This window comes from Kryptolebias marmoratus, linkage group LG19 (genome assembly GCF_001649575.2).
Source record: "Kryptolebias marmoratus isolate JLee-2015 linkage group LG19, ASM164957v2, whole genome shotgun sequence".
NCBI classification, from domain to species: domain Eukaryota; kingdom Metazoa; phylum Chordata; class Actinopteri; order Cyprinodontiformes; family Rivulidae; genus Kryptolebias; species Kryptolebias marmoratus.
The window spans coordinates 5,911,023-5,934,193 of NC_051448.1; the positions used below are offsets into that span (position 1 = coordinate 5,911,023).

A 23,171-nucleotide genomic window follows, 5' to 3' on the forward strand; every position below is an offset into this window, starting at 1 on the left:
AGAGAAATATTCACACATTTATATTTTTTCAACACACAAAATTTGCAAATTGGAAGCTAAATCTAAAGACTTAAGGAACATGAGACTTTTCATATATACTACCAATTACAAATTTGCACAAATTTAGCTTAACTTTCATTTTAGCATTTTTAAATGTGTGTACCTGAAAATAACAAGAATTGTGACAATTAGTCCTTAAGTTGTGTGTGTGTTTTTTAACTGAACTGCTCTCACATATTAAATCATGTCTGTATGTCAGTAATTTAACCTTCAATGAAAAACACTGTTACCTGTATGCCGATAGAGGAGCGGGGGGTTTTGAGGTACTCCTCAGCCTTGGACACCAGCACCGCTTTGTCACACGTCTGGACCGAGGTGTGACTGCCTAAAGACGCGTGCCTCTTGCCTGCAGCTGACTCCATGGCCATGGTAACAGCCTTGGTGCTGTCCAGACTGTCCATGGAGCTGTAGATGGGCCGTCCGAGGCTATCCGTTGTCCACAGGCCCCCCCGCAGATGCCTCCCCTCATGGTAGGCATCCTGGGTGGACTCTGTGCTGCTCTGGGCTGTCACAGAGATAAGAGGCTTGGTGGTGGCTCTCGGGGGCACAGGAGGTGGGGTCTTCTTGTAACTGGGAGGATATGATACCGCTGGATAGCAGAAGCAGGATGAGAGGAAGAGGACGAGGCAAAACAAGGGGAGGGAATAAAAAAAAAAAAATGATGATGAATAATGTGGCAGAAGCTGAAATAGGCAACTGTTGCGGTTCACCAACATCACCCAGCGTGATGGAGGAGCCTCACTGCATGATGAGAGACCGAGCACCACGGCAGGTTAGCCATTAAAGCGAGGTGAATGTCAGTAAGGTGGAACAAAACAGCAGCCTTTTTTTTCCAAGTCGGTGCAATGAAAGATTATGGAAAAGATTTTTCTTTTAATGCAAATGAAAAAATTGATGATAATTCATCTAGATCGATCTTACAGCAGAACTGGTAACATTCAAGTTTAACTCACTTTGCAAAAGAACTAAAATCATCTAGCTATTCAGCATCTACAGTAAATATTTCTAAAACCGTGATCAGAAACACTGTTACTCTACATCATTCTAGAAAAACCATTCCATCGAATTATTTTATTTTTATTGTATTTATTACTCTTTGCCACTGAAATGTTACCAAACCTCTTCAGTTGAGGTTCTGACTTGTTTCAAATAGAAAAGCACAGGTGCAATTGCTGCATTAATGATGGCTCAGTTCCTCCTTGTTGACGCAGGAAGTGATGCCAGTAACGAGATGAACATTAAAACCTCCTGGAATCAAACCATCATTAATTTACCTCTGCGTTTCCTGCCATGGCGTCTTAAATGTCTGCAGTGAAATGGGACGACTGAGGGAGTAAGTATGAACAAAACGACAGAAACCTGCATAGTGCAAATTTAAATAGTTCACATTATTCCAAAAGCTATTAATATTTGAAAGAACAATTTAAACTAATGATTTAGCAAAAAAAAACCAAAATGCTAAAGATCCACAATCTTGATTTGTAAATTTACTTCTCGTGATCATAAAAACTTAAGAAATATGTCTTAGTTGCATTTTTTTGAGCTCAATAAAAAGTGATTTCTTTGTAAGAAAAATAACCTAAGAGGAAGAATGTAAACCACAGCTGAAATCGTCCTAAACCCAGTCGACACAGATCTATAGTAGCTCCCACTGAGAAATCAATCATTCAGTCGTTCTGATTATTTCCTCTACTCACCCACTTGTGAAGTCTCTCATTCATTAACACATCCGGCAATTTACATAAACGCACGTTATCTAATATTCAGCAGGGTGATTACATTACCTAATAGAGGAATATTGGCAGTCTCTGACTGTTCAAATGCTTGTACTGGTAACAGTAAACACACATTCGCTACATTAGGGGTCCCCAAGTATTATAGAAGAACACAATTTCCTGTGATTACAGTAACTCATTTTAGGCAGAACGGGTTTTCTACCATTATTGGGAATTTATTTTAAGTGACAAATTTTCTGCTATTTACAGTAATTCATTTTAGGTAGCATAGCTTATTTTACAGTTCACAATAATGCATTTTAGGTGGTGCAGATTCTTTTTTAGCATTTACAGTAATTCCTACATCTGGCTCAGGGTTTCCTTTGCTTCTTTCTGTAGTACAGCATACTATATAATAGACCGTGGCTAGAAAAAAAAAATCCTTCTTTAGGTGGACCTTGTTGAATTTTAACTGAAGAGCACTGCTGTACGTACAGGTAATCAGGTATATTAGGGCAAAAGGAGAGAACAGTTTAAAATTCAATTCAGTCCCAGACTTGATTTCCTCCCAACACAAAGTGGTGGAGTTTGGTAGAACACAGCAGGTGGCCACCGGAAAATAAAGATCACAATGACTCACAGAGTACAGTATCTAACTCCACACTTTCTATTATTACACACGGAACCTGCTTGACTTAGTTTCTAAATTGAAAACGTTACACACTGCTTGGTGCCAGCAGCACAAAATGGAATACAACAAATGTCTGATTTACAGATTTGTCCATCTTATCTGTTCCACCTGTCTATTTTTAATGATAAAACGCTGACCAAAGCTCCGTAACAGTGGTCTAGTTTTAGAAACTTCTTTGTATTTAATTTCTAGTAAATTGTCACAATTCAATGAAATGATGGTGATGAGGATGTAAATGTAAATTAGGCTCATTTATTATTATTATTATTGTTATAAGGCACTGCACAAGCTGAGGAAAATAAGCCAAAATCTAGTCTAGACAAAAAAAGAACAGAACAAGCAAAAATCGGTGTCAAAAGATACAACTGAAGACCTGCAACTAAATCTGCATTAAGGAAGTAATGAGTAAACAAAGACAGGTTTGGCATTTAGTAAACTAAAACCAGGTGCTTGGAGAGCAGAAAGCAACATAAGTGAATAAAAACCTTCAGTCTTCACTTAAAAACTATAAATTTATGTAGCAGACATGATAAAGGATAGTCAAGTTCTGTAAAATGTTAACCAAATTTGCATCAATGCTTCTTTTATCATTTCCTTTAGCATAAGAAAAAGTGGAGCATCCTTAAAAAAAGAACAGATTATTTTATCCCATAATTGTTTGTGGTCGGATCTTTTATAGAGACCCTCACTTGTCCAGATTCAATCAATTAGTGACTTCTGAATGTAGCATTTAGGTCTTCTTTTTGATACTTATTTCGACATTTAATTCAAGTTTCTGCTATACCTTTGAAAAAAAGAAAAAAAAACTATTTCATGTCAAAACGCAGTGCCTTCTTTTTATGTTATGGACAGCCCATTAAACAATAAGATGTTGTAATTTAACTATGAAACTTGAATTCTGGTTGGTAATGTAGCTAAAAATGAATGTCCTCCCCAAAGAAACATTCATATAAATACACACAGCAAAGACTAGCTGCAGATAATGAGTCAGGGGATCACATCGTTTCAAACCAATTCATTTAGTCCAAAAGGAAAAGTCAAAAAGGGGTCTCTGACATTGTCTCTTCAGTGGGATTTTGCAACATCTGGTTAACGGACCACCGAACAATTTTCTGCTGAAGTAATGAACGCGACTGTACTCCCACAGCAGGTTAACAAAGACATGCCTGTTGAGTCAGCACCACACAGTTCCTCATCACTCATTAACTTCCTGCTTGTCTAAATGGATTGACATTTGAAAACACATTTTGCTGCCTTACATTAGTGCTCTGGACTTCATTATAAAATCATTTAATTTAGTTAATGTTGTTTAGGTGAAAACATTTCATTCGGTGATTGGAATATTGGGACATCATGAGACTTAAATTGCCCTTCTCAGTATGGGGTAAAGGGAAATTACTTAAATAAATGAAAGCACTGAAGTTTCCCTGAATGGTCACTAGATGTCCTCCTTTAAACTTTAGGTCTTTCCATTTCTCAGTCAGAACAAGACCTGGACAAAGTTCAGGATTTACATGTGCTTTAAAAGCCTGACGATTATTATATATATTTTTTATAAATCATTATTATTATTAATCGAGCACTGGCAAGGAACATTCTTCATCATAATATTATATATTACAATGATGTAGTTCTAAATACAACCAATTTTTGGTCCAGCATAAATACACATTTCCTGGAAGCAGAAAAAAACATGATCCTGGGATTTGATGATTGTTGGAGCTGCAGCAGATCTACTGAAACTAATCTCAACCAAAAGTGGTGAGTCATTGTGTACAGGCTAACTGAACTGAATATAAAACACCTCTCCAGATGTTGCATCATTTCCTACAGAAGCATCTGGCACAGAATGTGGAATGTCGGAGCTCGAGCTGAAAAGTGTCTAAGTGCTGAGGAGCAGATTCTGGTTGTTTTACCTCTTTCGTTTTTCCTTAAGGTGTGAAAGAAAACTAAATCTGATGTCAGTACTAACACTGAAGCCTCGCTGAGCTCTGCTGCCATACAGTCACAGGACCTGTGACATTTTAAGGAAGATGTCTGATTTTTTTTCCCCTTGCTTTGTTCCACCTCAGCTGAAAGCCCTCAACGACATAAATCACAGGTGGAGAAGCAGCTACAGCAGAGCTGACTTTGAAATAGAACAGTTTCAGTTAACACTGGATAATATTATGGACAAGGGAAGTTTAGTGTCCTTTGTTTAGTCAAATGTTTCTGCCTGTGTTTGCATTGGATTGTCTGGATGAGCACTGCTGCACTGAGCCGTTCAGTAAACAGATCCACACACTGTGGGAGCAGCCGGGACTAAATGAACCAAAATGTCACGCAGTTAATTAGTGTTGCTTTTCTGCTAGCTTATAAAAGAACCAAAGCATAATAGTTGATACCTTATAAAAGTAAAAAATAGGCGCTTCAGCTACTTGTTTATTTTGAAATGCCTGAAGATTTATGATACATCCACCATTTACAGGAAACATGGTTGGTCTGATAATTCCAAAAGTCAACAACCAAAGCCTGACTCTACATATATTTTTTTCAATAATTAACCTATTTCTCTACACCATACAGGTCTTCAACTCTCTTTCTCTACATGTCATCCAGCCAAGTGTCACTCTCCTTGGTTTGTTTCTTATCAACTTAGACTTCTGTTACAGAACAAGTCCAATATACTGTATATATACTGTACTTGAGTTTATTTGTTCACTTATAAATGAAAAGTTGATCGAACGTACTAATTTCAAAAGGGCAAAAATGCATCTAGCACTGCTACCTGGAGGAGGCTGAGCGCGGTCCACACTGCATGAAGTAGGGAGACGAAACTGAATCCCTGCAAGAAGCAAACGACATCAGTTAAAAAGAACAGATGCACGAGTTAAATATAACAACAAACAAAAGAAACATGCACGTAAATCAGTTATATGCACGCTATACGAACAGCAAATGCCAAAGAAATTATGTACAGGACTTTTCTTTGTTTGTTCTTTTGCAATTAAATAATTATCAAGAAGAGAAAGAAACTCAGATGTGTTTTGGTTTAAAGAGTTGGGAAAATATTTAATCATTTTCTTTTCTAACAAAAAATGTTCAGTAGAATTGAAAGGAACTTAAAAAAAACAGCAAATCTGGTTCTTAATGTTTCACCAGGAGGAAAAATAAAAGATGGAAACTTAAGATTTTGGTGAACTGACCAGCAGACTGTGTTTCTCTCTCTAAATTCAGGCATTTTAATGGAACATGTGACCAGAAAGGCAATGCCTGAGGACAACATTCCTGGGGTGCATAAAACAATATGTATGTAAAAAATCAATATGTATTTTTGTAAGTAGCATTTAAATATTTGTCTATACTTTGTATATTTTTGTTTTGATTTGATTGCCAATGCAGGAATAAAAAACAAAGCCAGAAAGATCAAGTTGAAGAGGATATTTAAAAAAAAAAATAATGTAATTCTTTTGGTAACAGCAAGTCAAAGGCCTTCAAAACCAATTGGTTGTTAGGAATGTTGCCATCTGCATTGCCTTATTATGTCAATCATTTCTCACAATTTAATAACCAGTGCAAACTTCAGTCAACTAAATCAGTAAAACATAGCATAAGACAACATGCATCATCTAAATATGCAAACATTCTGCTCTACATATTCATATTACACAGACGTATAAGAAAGAGAGCTGAAATTACTGACAAACTGAGTCAATTTAAAAAATTCATTATTAATAAAACCAAATTAAAATATCAGATGGATTTTTTGAGTCAACCTTTTGATCTATTCATTCTGTTCAGTAAAATATGTAGAAGCTTCTTTTGTTAATACATTGCAGCTTTAACTGAGAGGCAAAATACAAGAACTTTCAATAAAAAGTACTGATTTAAACTAAGAAACTATTCAATAGCTGTAAGCAAATGTCAACAAAATAGAAGCCGTAAAAGAAGAACTAAGTCAATCATGTGACATTTTTATAGAATTAATAAAATGAGGTTTGGACAGCGAGACAAGAGGGTCAGACATAATGTGGTGGAAGACAAAAAACACACTTTTAAAGTGGAAAGTAAGACCGTCTGTCTCTGTTCTCTGGTTTTACTTTCAACCCTGCTTCTGATGCAGTTTTCTTCAAAGGTTGGCGAGCTGCACGAGAGCATTTTGAAGCTTTTGGAGCTTTTTGAAGTTTCACTTTTCATGATCCCATTTTCCAAATTATCTACTGAACAGGAATTACAATAAATCACAGCTTTTGTATTACTCATTGGCTCCAGGGCCTCAAGTCATACTTTACATGAAATCCAAAACACAGCTGGATATGGAGGAAGTTATCTAATGTCAGATTTTTATTTTTTTATTTTTGGACAAATGTAGAGATTCCAAATTAATTATATAACATGATTAAAATACTTAAAAACATGTACAGACTTCATGTAAAGTCCAACCTGGTATCGTTCCATTTAAATTTTGTTCGAGAATGTGACAGACCTTTACTTTCCTGAGGTTTCAGCGAGACTTCTCAAACCTGCTCCTTTTGCTTTCAAGGCTTTAATTTTTCAGAAAGAAAATGGCGAAAAACGTTCTGACAGTGTCTCCACTCCGTCCAACATTCCCTCCATTTGGGCGAGAGGCTGTTCTTGCCGACTCAGACCGGCAAAGAGGCTGGTGGGTCGCTGCCCGGGCTACGCAAGTCAGAGTGTGGTGTGGGGTCATGAGTGCAGTGATTGATGAGTTTCTTACATGAGCATGGGGGCTGAAAATGGAACAACATGGATGTGGTAAAAAAAATATCTGCACTGCTCGAGACAAACAACACAAAACTTCTCAAAACAGACTTGTAATCATTCTTCTTCTTAAAAATATTATACAAAGAATTTTTGTTCTAAAACCTGGTTATCTTAAGAGACCTGAACTGTCAAAAAAACTTTCTTTAAAGCTGCAGATTATTCATTCAGTCCCCACTACCAGCAACACTTTAAATATTGGGTCATAGGCTGAATGGGCTGTCCAGTATTATGCTACGTTATGGTACTGTAGTAGGAGTAGTGCAGTACTTGCACCTTTACATACATATATATATATATATATATATATATATATATATATATATATATATATATATATATATATATATATATATATATATCTTTTTAAAAGGCAATGATGCAGTGCAATATACTGAAGTGTTAACTTGCTCTAAATGTTAATTTTTTATGAATCTCGAAGCTATCAGTGGTAAAAGTACTTGGTCTAAACACGTTTCCAAAAGCAGACAATAAAATATATTGCATCATATTGTATTGTACATCATATATCATATGTCAGATTGCGTCGTATTATATATCATAACTTATTGTAACATATTGAAGTTAGTTTGTTAGTGCTGTAGTTTAATAATCTGTCTGACTCACCAGATAAAGACAGCTAAGACTGCTCATTGTTTTGTGATATTTTCCTTTCTGGATTTATTCCCTTTAACCATTTTCAATATCTTTGTTAGGAAAAAGCAACAGTCTCATCAAAAGCATATTACTTAACAGAAAAAAGTTTAGGAGTCTTAACTTCTTTAATGTTATTTAAAAAGCATAAAACAAAAAAAAAACATTTACTTCTTGAATGTTTTTCCCTTTTTGAACCCCTGTATCTATTCACAGAAACGTTTTTACATGGGTTGCAAAAACCTAAGCAAACCACATAAGTATATTAACTTTAAAACCATTAAAAGTTACTGTTTACAATTTTTTTTGTTGGTTTTAATTATGCTGAAATGTCTTTCAGTTTGTATAATTTTTAATTTGAATTGCTGGCAAGCAGGTTAGCACCCTGTCTCTGATATGTTGCCTGAATTTAAAAGGATTCACCTCACAGGTGAAAAACTAACAGCAGTAAGCAACAGAGGCGCTGCTGCCAAAAGAGATGTCAAAACAAAGCAGGAAGTTTTAACCATTTTGCACAAATATCCAATTAAAGTTCTGTTTCTTAAGGCTTCTACAGTTACACAACTCAATGTCACATTTATTGCTGGAATGTAAACATTTGCAGCATTAATGAAACAAGTTAGTTATTTTTTCATTATTTTTATAAAAATTTAGACATGCATTTACTCTAGTACCAACCAAATCAAAGTATATATTTTTTAGAACACATTTAACACCACTTGACTTTTTTTTTTCTCAGATTGTTGAACCACTGACTTTCATCCATGTTCATTATTTTTCTTTTATTTGGTGAAATAAGTTTGTCTGGAACCAAGGGATGCTCATTTTATATCCTGTCATGTTTGTCTCTTTACAATTGTTAACCAAGTTAAAGAATTTATTATATTTTTAGAGAGTGTTCTGCCACTGACAGTAAAAATAACTTCTTAAACTAAAAGATCTCTATATTTATAAGAACAGTGTTTAAAGGGAACATATTCCCTTGTCGCAGTCTTGTGAAGGTGGATGAAGTAATGAATGAATGAATGATGGATGGATGGATGAAATAATGCATGAATGAATGGAACAGTTAGGACTTCAGGGTGAGTATTGTTTCTAGAGGCTGCTGGATTTCAAATTTTAAATAAATTGTTGTCTAAAGGTCTCTTCTTCTTAATGATTAAACAAGCATGTTGTTTTTAGCCACATACATATATACATACAGTGGTGATGCCCCCATGGATGCAAGGTGGGTTAACCTTTATGTAAGAGTATCACAACAAACCAAGACAAATCAATGGTCTAAAACTATGGTTTGAACAACTTTTACTGCCCTTATCCTTGTGAGGAAGTAATAACTCCACAATAAATTGAGGAGTGTAAAATAACACACAAAAACAGAGAAGTAAAAAACTGAACTGCTACTAAAATGCTTTCCTGAATGTTAGATATATAATTTACAAAGTAATAGGAACATATTTTTGGTGTATTAACAGTTAATTTCCAATTTCATGAAAGCACATAAAAACTTTGCTTCAGAACAAACGTCCTTGGTGCACAAAACCTTTAACAATACAGAGGATGGTTTTGGCAGAAAACAAAAACGGGTAGCAGTCAGGGGTGTAACGCTACGCCTAAGTGACAGTTTTGTATGTACCTCAATATGAGGGTCATGGTTCGGTACGGCTTAGAGAATCAAATGCCAAATCCTAGATTTATTTTCTGTTTTATCACACACAAACTCTTCTAGAAACATAATCTGAAAAACAACCCATCCTTGTTAGTAGGGAGGGTCTAAAGTCCCAGGTCATGTACAACAAGACTGGATTTATCAGCTGATAACTTGATTAAAAAACAACAACAAAAAAAAGTCATAAAAGTCTTTTCCATCTAATCTGAACTGTAAACAGGCTGTGTTAAAAAAGAGTTTGATAGATTAAAAAAATTGTTAAAAGAAATTAAAATAAAGGAGTCTTTGCTTCAGATAATCTGAGACTTGATACAAAATAAAAAGTCCTATAATGTGAAAATATAAAACAGACAAACTTAGCTTCTCTGTAAATTTACTGCTATTGACATCCGAAATATTAAATAAATATACAAATGGCCTGCCACAGTAGGGAACCTTTCAAAGCCCAATTACATGATACAACTGCTTGCCATACAGGCACCACTAGTTTGGCTCCAGGAGCTTTTCACACACAGCTGATTAAAGAGGCAGGTCCTCAAGCTTCCGACTGTTATTCTGAACCACTTAAGCCTTGTTTTATGTAAAGTGCTTTAGATAGATACCTTTTTGTTGGAGCTATCAACCAATGCAGTTGAAAAAAAAAAGCGTGCAACCACCTCTAGATTGGAGCACTGATCACCTGTGACTGATGTACTCCTCATATAGTTCCTGTAGCTGTCCGAAACATCTGTTTACTGACCCTTTATAGTAAAAATAGTTGTACTGTTACACCCCCAGCAGTAATACATAGTACAGCCTGGTATGTACAGGGTACATAACAGGTACTTAATGGGTCACGATTATGAAGTGACTCGTTATTCTGTACTTACATGGTACATACTGGGCTGTTTTATGTATGGCTATCCCAAAATATTTATCATTATAATAAGCTGCAGTTAGTTTGCTGCAAATTTACAAGAAAAGTTCATTAGGAGCTTTCAGTGACTTTCAACCAAAGACATGGCACTGACACAAATCTGCAGTTATAATATTTATAACTAAAACCATTACACTCAACTTTCAAAATCAAAGTCCTATTTAGCCCTCAAAAGCAGCTGATTTAAACACAATCTATAAAATGTATTTCAGTACATTAATACCTAATAATATAATCTTGTGTTCTCCATTGATTTGTGGTGATTTGGTCATAACCTGCCACCTTGTTAGCCAGAAAAGCCTGAAATAAAGACACACTACTGCCTGCTGACTTTATTCCCCTTCTGTTTTTCCAAAGAAAACATATACAATGGTTAAAGCAAGAGCGTGAATCACTAATACCAATGAATTTGAACAGAACTGTAATATTAAAACAATATTAAAACACAACAAAAACAAACCAACTTAATCATTTTATGGACTCTGTAACAGACGTAATGCATGTCTCAGTTTGGTATGTTCCATTTGCATAAAATAAAGTTCAAATGGAACGTTTAGTCCTGTTTCTAACTGTGTTTAAATGAAGTAAATACAACCAGTGAGCTAAGACAAGGCCAAAGGCCGCTTAGTTTAGTGCTTGTGGTTTCTTCGTCTTGGAAATTCCACTGAATTCAATGTGAAAACGGATGAAAACATTCAAATGGATTAAACAAAGTATACATGGTGATATCTTCAGTTTATGATAAATTCTTATTTTACCAGGTGAAAAATGATGATGAGTCAGACAAAACATATGAAAAACTGGAGTAACAACATACAGAAAAGAAGATAAAGCAGTTCCCTACCAGACCTACCGTACTCTCTACGCCCCCCAGCTAAGCTACGGGCGCCTAAAATAAAGGGGAAAAAATGATAAAATAAAAACAAATAAACCAACAAAAACAAAAAAAGGTGACAGTAGAAAAGTAAGGCATATTGAAAGGGTTAAGGGTTCATGTGGTGCAACTGTAGTGTGATAAAGAGTGTAGACTTTGGACACAAACCTTTGCTGCAAGGCAGTTTTATCTTTAAATGCATTGTAAAGCTATGACCCCTATTTTGGTAACCATAAACATAAACATCAGAAAAAATTGAATCCATTGTTTTATATCAATTTATGAAAAATACATAAGGCCAATAAAAGAAAAATCACAGTAAACACCACAATAAATAATGTAAGAAAAAAAAGAGAAAAAAGGATCACACAATTTTTTTTCATCATTTCAACAAAATAAGGAAAAGGCAAACAAAAAATAGGTTAAATAATAGTTTTTAGACTGATGTAATCAGAAGCTTGACAAGATCAGTTTGTGTCTGAGATCCCTGAAAAGTTGCAGTATGAACAGAGAAGCATGTTTCATCCAAGACATCTTGAATAAATGAGGAGCACAAGTTGGAAAATAAAATAAAAACAAAGGTTTATATTCAAGCAGTATTACAGGTTTAGGTGATTTCATTCAAAATCCCATGTCCTTCACAGAGTTGGCACAGTTGTTGCATCAAATATCTGGGTTACAATAAAATGTAAATAAAAACCCCAATGAATTACTTACATATTGTAACATACTGGATAATGTTGACACTTTACAAATTAAATAATTCAATACACAAAATATGGATGTATGTTTAAAAATAATGGTAAACACCCTTTTGTTTATTTTGTATTTATTCTTCTTTATTGTACATCTTTCATTTATATATATATATATATATTTGTATCATTTTAAAATAATTTGTAGATCTGTATATAGAGCTGTGTTTTGCTACATTTCAACTTGCTTTAAGGAAAGAATAACTTCTTTGGGCTAAATAATGAAATGATGATGACACATGAAATAAACCTACAAGTTAACTCAAATCAATAAATTACCAGTTTGTACTCACATCTTATATAGATTAGAATAATGTTTAATATTCCTAATTATTTACTGCATTCACAGGGTTTTTCTTCCCAAATTAGCTGAATACATTTACATTATAGTATTTTTTTTGTTTTGTTTTCGTAAGTGATGTCACAAATCATACAGATGCTACTACACGGCAGGAGTCTCACCAACAAACTCGGATTCCAGTTTTAACAAACCATAATGGAGAAAAAAAGCAAAAAATATTATAGCTTTTAATGTACCACCAATGTTTACTAAAAATCAATTCCATTTCAGGCATTTACTACATGAATGAAGCGTAAATGTAACTAGACTTAACATTCACACCAATTTAGATGACATTCATCCAGAAACGAAAGACTTGCATAGAATGAATGAATAAAAGACATCATGACTAATCAGTGTAGAGCACCTTCAAATTAGTTTCCACACTCTAAGCGATGGAAAAGTCACAAGTACTAGAACAAACCCTCCCCCCATTATAAATAAAAAAAGAAAAAAATAGTAACACTATTTATAACACTTATTTTTATAATAAACTGATTATAGACTAAATATTGTCACAGTCAAATGCCTTATTTTATCAGTAATTTATGATATGCCAGCCTTTGGCTGATCTGTAATGAAAAACTTAATTAAAAATTCTTTAGCTTTAAAAATTATTATTTTTTTATGTATTGCACACAGTAGAGATGGGTTTATTCCTCCCTATTCTACACTTTACCAAACCTCTTTAATCCTCTCATTTAGAATCAGGGGTTTGCCACAAACACAAAGCACACAGAATATAGTGGTTAGACTGTCAAGGCAAGTTAATCATTTATCTAGGCTTAACAAAACTGTGGATCAGATCAACTGCCCCAAAAGGACATTTCTACACTTTTTTCTGTTGTGATGTTACTATTAAAGCAATAGCTCAGATCGTTTGATGTAGGGTACCATAGAAAGGCTATGAACAATTACTATCTTACCTGTTGTAGATACACTATATTGCCAAAAGTATTCCCTCACCCATCCAAATAATTGAATTAAGGTGTTCTAATCACTTCCATGGCCACAAGGGTATGCAGACTGCTTCTACAAACATTTGTAAAATAATGGCTCGCACTCAGGAGCTCAGTGAATTCCAGCGTGGTACCATGATAGGATGCCACCAGAGCAATAAGTCCAGTCATGAAATTTCCTCGCTGCAAAATATTCCACGGTCAACTGTTAGTGGGATTATAACACAGTGGAAGCAATTGGGAATGACAGCAACTGCCATGAAGTGGTAGACCACATAAAATTACAGAGTGGGCTCAGTGGATGCTGAGGAGCATAGAGCACAGAGGTCACCAACGTTCTGCAGAGTCAACAGCTACAAACCTCCAAACTTCATGTGGCCTTCAGATTAGCTCAAGAACAGAATGTAGAGAACTTCATGGAATGGGTTTCCATGACTGAGCAGCTGCATCCAAGCCTTCCATCACCAAATGCAATGCGTTGGATGCAGTGGAGTAAAACACGATGTCCACTGGACTCTAAAGCAGTGAAGACATGTTCTTTGGAGTGACCAATCAAGCTTCTCTGTCTGGCAATCCGATTGACGAGTCTGGTTTTGCCAGGAGAACGGTACTTGTCTGACTGCATTGCGCCAAGTAAAGTTTGGTGAACAGTTCGGGGATGGCCCTTTCCTGTTCCAACATGAGTGTGCACCAGTGCACAAAGCAAGGTCAATAAAGGCAAGGATGAGCAAGTTTGGTGTGGAAGAACTTGACTGGCCTGCACAGAGTCCTGACTTCAACCTGATATGACACATTTGGCATGAATTAGACTGGAGACTGAGCCAGGCCTTCTGTCCAACATCAGTGTCTGACCACACAAATGCGCTGGTAGAATGGGCAAAAATTTCCATAAACACACCCCTAAACCTTGTGGAAACCCTTCCCAGAAGAGTTGAAGCTGTTATAGATGCAGAGGGTGGGCCAACATCATACTAAACTTTATGGATTAAGAATGGGGTGGCACTCAAGTTCATATGAGTGTGAAGGGAGGTGAGCGAATACGTTTGGCAGTAAAGTGTAGCTTTTTGAGCAACCTCAGTTTGGAGAAATAAAGTTGAATTCTGACAAGATTGATAAGCTACCGGCTAGTTCAAGTAGGGTTAAGATGCCATCTTAAAATAACTCCAATCTCCAAAACATTTGAAAATGCCTAATGCAGACACTATTTCACAAATTTTTACACTGATTTTATTTTTGCTTTACACAGTTATTTACATGAAAATCAAGATTATTTGCAAATATAAGTAGTGGCAGCAGTGGTATAAAATCCTGGTCTTGGAGCGCCACTATCCTTTATATTTTAGATGTTTTTTGTGCTCCAACACACCTGGTATGAATAAATGGGTAACAAACAGGTTTTTGCAGAACTTGAGGACTGAGTAATTCGACCATTGAATCAGGTGTGTTGGAGCAGGGAAGCAACTAAAACATGTAGGATAGAGGCCCTCAAGGACCAAGATAAGACACCACTGAGCTAGCTGAAGCACATCAGTGCAGCCTGGCACACTTCTTGTAGGAATATTATTATATTTCTGCTGAAATAACTGTGATATAATTCATATACAAATGTTCGAGATCTGAGTTGTTTTACGACACAGTAATCAAGTTTGGACTCTGCCCCAACTGGATTAGCCAGCAGCTCATTAATCCAGTCAAAATAAAGTTCTGTTTATCCAAAATGAATACATTAAAATAACCATCTATAAAACATAACCCCACTTCAAAAAATCCAAACAATCCCTTTAATTCTAATTTTACTTGTAGTACACTTTTTAAACAGAGAAGTATTATTTAAAATTTACTTCTATCTCACAATAATGTCTTTTGGTTGTGCAAAAGGGGAAGAGGTTCCACTCCTTTCATAAAATGGAAGATTTCTTGCTTTTATTAAAAATCTTAAATGTTCACATTTCAACTTGAAATCTGGTAAATCTGTGCTGCTGTTTTTATTCAAAGATAAGCGCTGTCGAACTTAGACTTTTAGTTGTTGGCATCAGTTCCATGAACTTTCGTGTGCCATGTTGTTTCAGTGGAGTGGAAAAACAGTAGAGGAGAATGGCAGTGGCTAGAAAGCAACTATTATTTCATTAGGAAAAGACAAAATGAGCAATTGGCCAAATGTAGCAGATGATTAAGGACTCCCACCCATTAAGGTTTGACAGGAGTCCAGCTTAGCCATCACTAGTGAGGCGGTGTTAGTACATTCAGCGGTACTAAAGTATACTAAATGTCTGGGGATGTGTCTAAGAGGTAGAGGCCTTCAGTGGCTCTGATTGTCTACTTATTGGGACCAATCTTTTACTGGTATAATTCAAAGATGGCAAAATCCCCCAAAAGCCATGATTGATAAATAAAATGTAACAAAGAACAGTAAAAATTACTTAAAAAGAATTTAAAGGACAGTAAATCAAATAAAATGTGTGTTACACATCCTCCTATAAAATAAAAATAAAATGGTAGGACACTATCAAACATTTCAGAACCTCAATATTTTCTCAAGAGATAAAAAAAGAAACAAAAAGGTGGTAGATAATGTTTGGTTCAGAACTGAGATTACAACTAAAATCCCTCTCAGCGCTGTCAGAACACAGTATTTTTTTGTAACTGCAAACAGTAGAAGTATTGAATATAAGTTTGTCTATATACAAAATGGTACATTTATATATTGTACATATACAGAGTTTGAACATGAATGTATTTTGTGCTGCAATGAACTGAAGCCACTTCATTCACACTTCATGACCACCATGAGTCTTTAACTTTTTTTTTTTTTTTTAATTTCAGACATGATTGGGTATCGTGGTGAGTCTAAATGAGTTACTGTCAACAATTTTGGAGCCAATTAGTGTTCAGGAAGATTAATTATTTTATAAATTTTGTCAGATGTTAAGTTAACGTCAATAAAAGATGTAGTGGTTTAATTTTTTTACATTTAGATTGTGTAAACGGCTGTGTAGTTTGACTTATTTTTGTCAATTAGAAGTTTTATAAAAATACCCATTTTTAACTGACACATGGATGAAAGTTATGGACAAAGGAATGCTTTGATTAGGATAACAAAAAAATATTTAATTTATCAATATATTCTCAAATAATGTATTACTCTTTAATGCATTCATTACAAAACTAGGCTTTATAAAGTTATTCACAGTATTTTTTCAGTAGATGTAGGTGCTTAAGATGTTTCTACACGATGAGAAACTGGAATGAACATGATCTATTCAGATTCATGTGCAGAAACATGCCGATATGTGCCCCACTGAGTGCTAGGTGTTTTTGGACCAAACAATCTGAAAGGATCTCTAAGGATTATGGGAAATTGGAGCCGTTTTAAAGAACACAAAATATCTTTGTACTTTTTTTTTTTTGACAGGTTACATTATGGAGGTGGTTACCTCCATTAACTGATGGATGGTATCAACGTCAAAAGTCATGTTGTAATTTTCTGTTACATTATAATGTAGTTTGGGCCATTCCTTTGTGTTTTACAACCTCAATTCCAAACAAGTTAGGACTATGTATAACGTGTAAATAAAAACTGAATGCAATGATCTGGATATTTCGTAAACCCATATTTTATTTACGATGGAAAGCAGTAAAAACTAATTGAATGTTGAAACTAAGAAATTGTCCAATTATTAAATTAAGGTAATTTTGAATTTGATAGCAGCAACACATCTAAAAAAAAAAAACAAAAACAAAGACAGGAGCATCAAAATGGTGTGAAAGTAAGAGATACAAGGACAATTTTGCAATTAATTAGGTTAACTGGCAACAGGTCAATAAGAAGACTGGGTCTAAAAAGAGTATTTTAGAGAGGTTGACTCTCTTAATATTAAAAATGGGCATAAGTTCACTGGTCTAAAAATTGTGGAAGAATTTTAGAATAATATTACTCAGTAAAAAAAATTGTGAAGACTTCGACTGCCCCATCATCTAAAGTTCATATCGTCAAAAGATTTCAAGAATCTGAAGAAATCTCTGAGCTCAAAGGACAAGGTTGAAAGTCAATATTAGATTCCAGTGATATTTGGGCCCTCAGGTAGCACTGCACTAAAATCAGGTCTGATTCTGTTCTGGGACTCAGGAACACTTCCACAGATCAGTGTCTGTAAACACAGTTCACCGTGCCGTCCACAAATGCTGCTTAAAGCTCTATCAGGCAAAGAAGAAGCCAGACCATTCAGAAATGTTGCCATCTTCTCTGGACCAAATTTCTCTGTACTAAAATGGCAAAGAAACAGCATCCAGCCTGTTATCAGCACTTAGCTCAAAAGCCTGCCTCACTGATGGTATGGAGGTGCATTAGCACTTATGGCATCAGCAGCTTACACATCAGGAAAAGCACCATCAATACAGAAACATATGTGCAGTTTTTAGAGCAACATATGTTTTCATCTAGACATCTTTTTCAGAGAAAGCCTTGCATGTTTTAGCAAGCCGATGCTAAACTGCGTACTGCATCCATTACGACAGAGGGTAGTAGTCTAAATCTTTGCCCAGAAGAAAACTATTAGCACATCATGAATGAAAATCCACCAAAGTTAGAATCCTCCATCAGACAAGAATGGGACAAGATTCCCTCCAAAAACTCCAGCAGCTGCTCTCCTCAGCTTCTAGTTGTTTACAGTCTGTTGTTAAAAGAAGAGGAGATGCTTCACAGTGGCAAAACATGACCCTGTCCCTGCTTTTTTGAGATGTGTTGCTGCCATCAAAATCACCTTATTTTTTTCCAAGAAATTGTACAATTTCTTATTGTTTCCTTTGTTATACTGTGAAAAAATGGGTTTATGAGATTTGCAAATTATTGCATTCTGTTAGCAGATTTGCATTTACCGAATGCCTCAAATTTGTAAATTTGGGGTTGTAGTTGATTTCGGCACATTTAGGTCATTTAGACAAGTTATCTTACAATAATCTCAATATAAACATTCATCATAAAGTTGAGTCATAGATGGATCCACCTAAAGGTTTCTACTTAGAAGTAAGTAGGAACTAAAATATGAAAGAGGGAAAACTTCCTTTAACAGTTCAAAAATTGTGAAAAAATATGTATGGTCCAAGAACACCTAATGGCTGTTTTTTTTAATTCAATGATAAACATCCCTCATGTTTCTAACTTCTTTTTTTTCCTCCTAGCTCTCAGTATTTACGACAGTGGAGGGTAGATGATGCTGCACTGATTGGCACTTGAGGATCTGAAATTTCAGCCACATTCTCTCTTATATTCTCATGTCACCTTACTCTGATGTAAAACAAAATCATCATCTTTTGTTCCATGGCTAAGCAAGACACTTGTTAAAAAAATGAACTTGAACATTATTGTGATGTGTTCAAGAAATTACAGACTCTGTGTCTGCATAGAGTAAAGGGACATATAAGAACAGCATTGCCCAGCGTTTCTAGACAAACCTCAGGTTTTTAACCTCGGCCTCCTCATCTTGTTTTACAGTTTGCGGAATATGTGGATGACTAGAATGACATAGACAGATATGACATGGGCCCACTGGTGTACTTCCTGCTCCATAGTTCTAGACTGGCGCTTCTGTGACCACCTGTGTGGCCACTTGTGTCTGGCTGCTTCTGAGCCTTCTGCCTTTTGCTGAGCTCCCATGGAAAATCCTCTATTGGTAGCGGGCTGGCGGGGCTGCCTGAACCCTCTGGCGTGCTTTCAGGAGTTCCTTCAATGATTTCAATTCGAGGTGGGTCCATGAAATCCATGATGCTGAAGGGTGCTGGCTCTGGTTGGCACATCACTGACTTGTCCTCCGTATGCTGTCTCATAGACCAGCTCGAGCCGGCTTGAATTCCTATGGACACCCTGTCATCTGTTTGTGTGGTACTGTCACTGCAAGGCTCCCGGCATAAAGTCCACATGTTGTAGCACTGAGTAAAGTTGAAGAAGTTGCTGTTGAAAGTTTTTAGCTCCCCACAGACATCTCTACGCAGCTCTGCAAGCTCGTAGCGCATTGCTGAGATTTCGTCCTTCCACTGCAAGTTGAAGGCAGCAACCATGTTAGCGGACTCCTTGAAGGCCTGAATGGCCTGAGGGACCGGTGGCTCAGAGGTGGCTATGGGTGAGGCAGCGGGGACCCTATATGAAGGTGGGGTTGCTGGCGGAACGGAGATGGCTGTTACAGTGGAGCTAGTACTGTGCTGGCTTCGAGCTGCAGCGGTTTCTCTCTCCAGCCTTTCCAGCTCTGCATAGGCAGAGGAGCTAGCACCATCGTCATCCTCTACCATGTCGTCATTTAGTAAGGATGTCGCATCCACAACATCATATTCTGGAAGAAAAATGTGAGTGTGCAGACAGAAGGACATTCATGGTGAAAGGAACAGCTGGAGTGTGGTTTTAATTCAGACACTCAACTAGAAAATAGGCACATATCTATGGAAAACATACAGTATGTGAGTGGAAAAGACATTTTTTAGGCTTAAATAATTCAAGTTTTTATTAGGAACTATACAACACCAAGACACAGGTGCAATTTGAATCCTCGTTTTACAGTTTGCTGTTTGGAATTTGCTTATCAGCAGCAATATATACTCTCCCAGGCAACACAGTAGGATTTTTAGTCCCTTTATCAAAAAACTAGTTTTGGAAATTAAACTCACATACTGTAAGCTTTCACAATGTTTTTACACTGCCTTCTCAGTCATCTCAAGGCATCTTTCCATCTTTTCACTGCACAGCACAACAAACAAATGAAATGCATCAACCATTATCAAATCAGAAATTCATCTTTTTTGAGAACCCTTCTCTCAAAACATGTTAGGTGCGTCTCAGTGACTTGCAAATTGTGCAATTTTGTGCAAAAGAAAAGATGCAAAGGGAAGGAGAGGAATCACAACCCAATGGGTTAAGAAGCAGATATGAACCCTATTGAACATGTCAGGTCCAAGTTGGCTAATAAGACCATGTGGAGTGGTACGAGACCCAGCAAGGGAAGAGGTAACCCCACTCTCCCTTTGGGGCTGCGGCAGGGAGAGGCTGCAATCCCACAGTCAAAAGCAGCTGACAAACTCTTTGCCAAGGGTTCAACTTTTAAAAGAAGTCACATTTTCATGTGAAGAAAAATTAATGTTCACACATGCACTGCTCTGACAAATGATTGGAGACAGTGGCAAGGTGATCACATTCATCACTATTTTATGTTGGCGACATGAACACATTCTGAAAGGTATTTTAAGTACATCTCTAAAACATTTACACTTACAGTATGGACTAAAACACTTAGAATAGACATAAACAACTCACAAAAGCCAGCATCACATCTTAAAACTCAATAATTCAATGTTTAGGAAGAAATCGGTCACAAAGTCTGAAGTTTTATGAGTTGTTTGAACCATGTTTGCTACCACCTACATATAAACTCTAAGGATCTCTGATTTTTATACTGAGAAGGCAGTGCAAAAACACACATATACATAGATATATGTATGCGTGTCAACATTAAAATACCTGCAACAATCATCAATGATGCCTCCAGTTGTTCTTTCCCCCTGGTTATCCAACATCTGGATGGTCAAATGGAGAGGGGTTTGTTGCTCGTCTGCTCTACGGAGCATCATGGGGTCCCTTTCCCACTCAAGGGCCCACTAACCTCAGGGTTTGGTTCGTAAGCTGCTTCCGATTTGATTTTAAACTAGTTCTAAACACTACCATGAAAACATGACTCCAAAATCTGTGTTATCTTTTTAGCCTTGTTGAGTCGTTCCAGTTTTTAAAATTTTTTTTTTTTAGTTTTTTTATTTTATTTTATGGCCACTGTTCTTTGAAAAGGACAAATTTATTTTCAGCATGGTCAGAGTAAGAGGTGACAGCACTGTCAATAACTAATCACCATCCAACAGACTCTTTTAAGGTTGCTAAAACCTTATTACACATATTGCAAATAATCATTCCAATCTCTAAAATACAACTTCGCAACATACTGAACTATAAAATACTTGTTGTAGCCCATACAGAACTGACAGATTTGGAGCCAGTGGCTAAATGAACAGAGTTCAGCAAATAAGACAGTGGGATTGGAGAACACTCCTTTATCCTCATTAGTTCTGTCATGAAGAAATTGTTGATGGAAACCGAATTGAAGATAGGAGTATTCCAAAAACAGAACTCCAGATTCATCAAAAAGACAAAGCCAACAAAATAAATAGAAGTGCAATTGTCTCCAATATTAAATTGACAGAAAAATGTACAAAAACTTTGGTCATAATATACAAAAAATGCATGTTACTTGAGAAAAAGAATGTTTCAATAGGGTTCATAGCTTTACTCTTGCAGGCAAACACCAAATACACTTACTGAGGGAGGTACTGCAAAAGATTTTGCTTGCACAAAGAATCTTAAATGTTAAATTACTGTATTGCTTTTGTTGTGTCACACAAAACTTTGAAATCTTTGCACATTGTGATAAATAAGCAGCTTTTAGGAAGAAAAAATTTAAAAAAGTCAATGAAACACAAACCCTCAAAATTCCCCTTGGAAAATAAATTAGGCTTTATATTGTAACTCTGATCAGCATGAAAATCTGATCTTTAACATTAAGTTGGCTCAACTGTAAACTTGCAGTAGAAGAGAACAATTACTAAAAATAAAGAACCATTTTACAAAAAAATCGAGGATTCATTTGGCTGACTTTGCTGCTCACAAATTCAAGTTTTATGCATCACAATACAACAACACCGTTAATCACTTAAATGAATATTTCAGATCTTTTAAAGTGGTTCTATGGAAATGTTATGAATAACTCTTATCTTACCCATATGCAGATTTTGAACTATCTTAGTTTGGAGAAATAGAATTTCACTCTGACTGGGTTGACAAGATAATGACTAGTCTGAGTTGGCCTAAGATCAAAATGGATTTTTGCCATTTTAATAAACTTCAGTCTCAAAAGTAGCAGTTTATGTAAGACCTGTCTGATAAACCTTTACGCTGCTGTTAATTTTGCATTAAATGGACATTGCAGCAGAAATATTATGACATTTCTGCTGGATGTGTCCCAGGCTGCACGGGAAATGCTACAGCTAACTCCTGCTACTATTTGCGCTTGCAAATAACCAAATAAATGTATGAAAATATCTGTGTAATCTGAATTTGACAAAACTGTAAAGTTTATAAAATACTGTTTTCATAAAATCTTTGAGGTTGAAGTCGTTTTAAAATGGCAGCACTCCACTTTGGTCCTGGCCCACTCAGACTTGCCATTAGTTCATCAATCTTGTCCGAAAAATCAACTTTATTTCTCCAAATTGAGGCCATTCAAAGAGCTATTTATAACACGTAAGATAATAATTGTTCAGAAACTTTCCACAGAACCCTGCTTCAAAAGTTCTAAACTTTCGCTTTAAGGTAGTTCATATTTCTTGCATTTTTGCAATAAATAATTAGTTCCTTTGTGCAACCAACATGTGTGTTCATGTGTTCCAGTCTCTAGTTTTTCTTGACTTACCTTCAATTGGTTTCTCTATGTATTGTTTTGTATTTTTAGGGTTAAAGAGAAGGTCATTTTCCATATTTGTGATTTTGTGTTTCAGCAGAGCAGAGGTAGGACAGGTATGCCCATGTCATCAACCTACTGCTCCCCTACCTGTCCCATTTCCAACTTCACCCCTCCCTAAGTAACTGACACTCTTTGCAACACATAAATAACCACACAGTTTAACATGCTTAGGGTAAACACTACTCCTTGGATGCATGCCATGTCATGTGGCTGTGCTGTGTTTTCATAT

The 23,171-nt window shown here is 36.0% G+C and overlaps 1 protein-coding gene across 3 annotated transcripts in view; it reads right to left on the bottom strand.

The window, feature by feature from the left end:
- The window catches only part of LOC108233450 (disks large-associated protein 2), a 114,155-nt gene that overhangs the window by 16,258 nt on the left and 74,726 nt on the right, over window positions 1-23,171 (bottom strand). For 2 of the 3 annotated variants that reach the window (XM_017411928.3, XM_037981659.1), the window contains 2 exons: window positions 5,234-5,290; window positions 291-649 (listed from right to left, as the gene is read on the bottom strand). In XM_017411928.3, the coding sequence (XP_017267417.1) occupies window positions 291-649; window positions 5,234-5,290 (416 nt within the window). Of the gene's footprint in view, window positions 1-290; window positions 650-5,233; window positions 5,291-17,109; window positions 19,718-23,171 lie in introns of those variants that run through there. The other variant, XM_017411931.3, reaches the window with a different exon arrangement.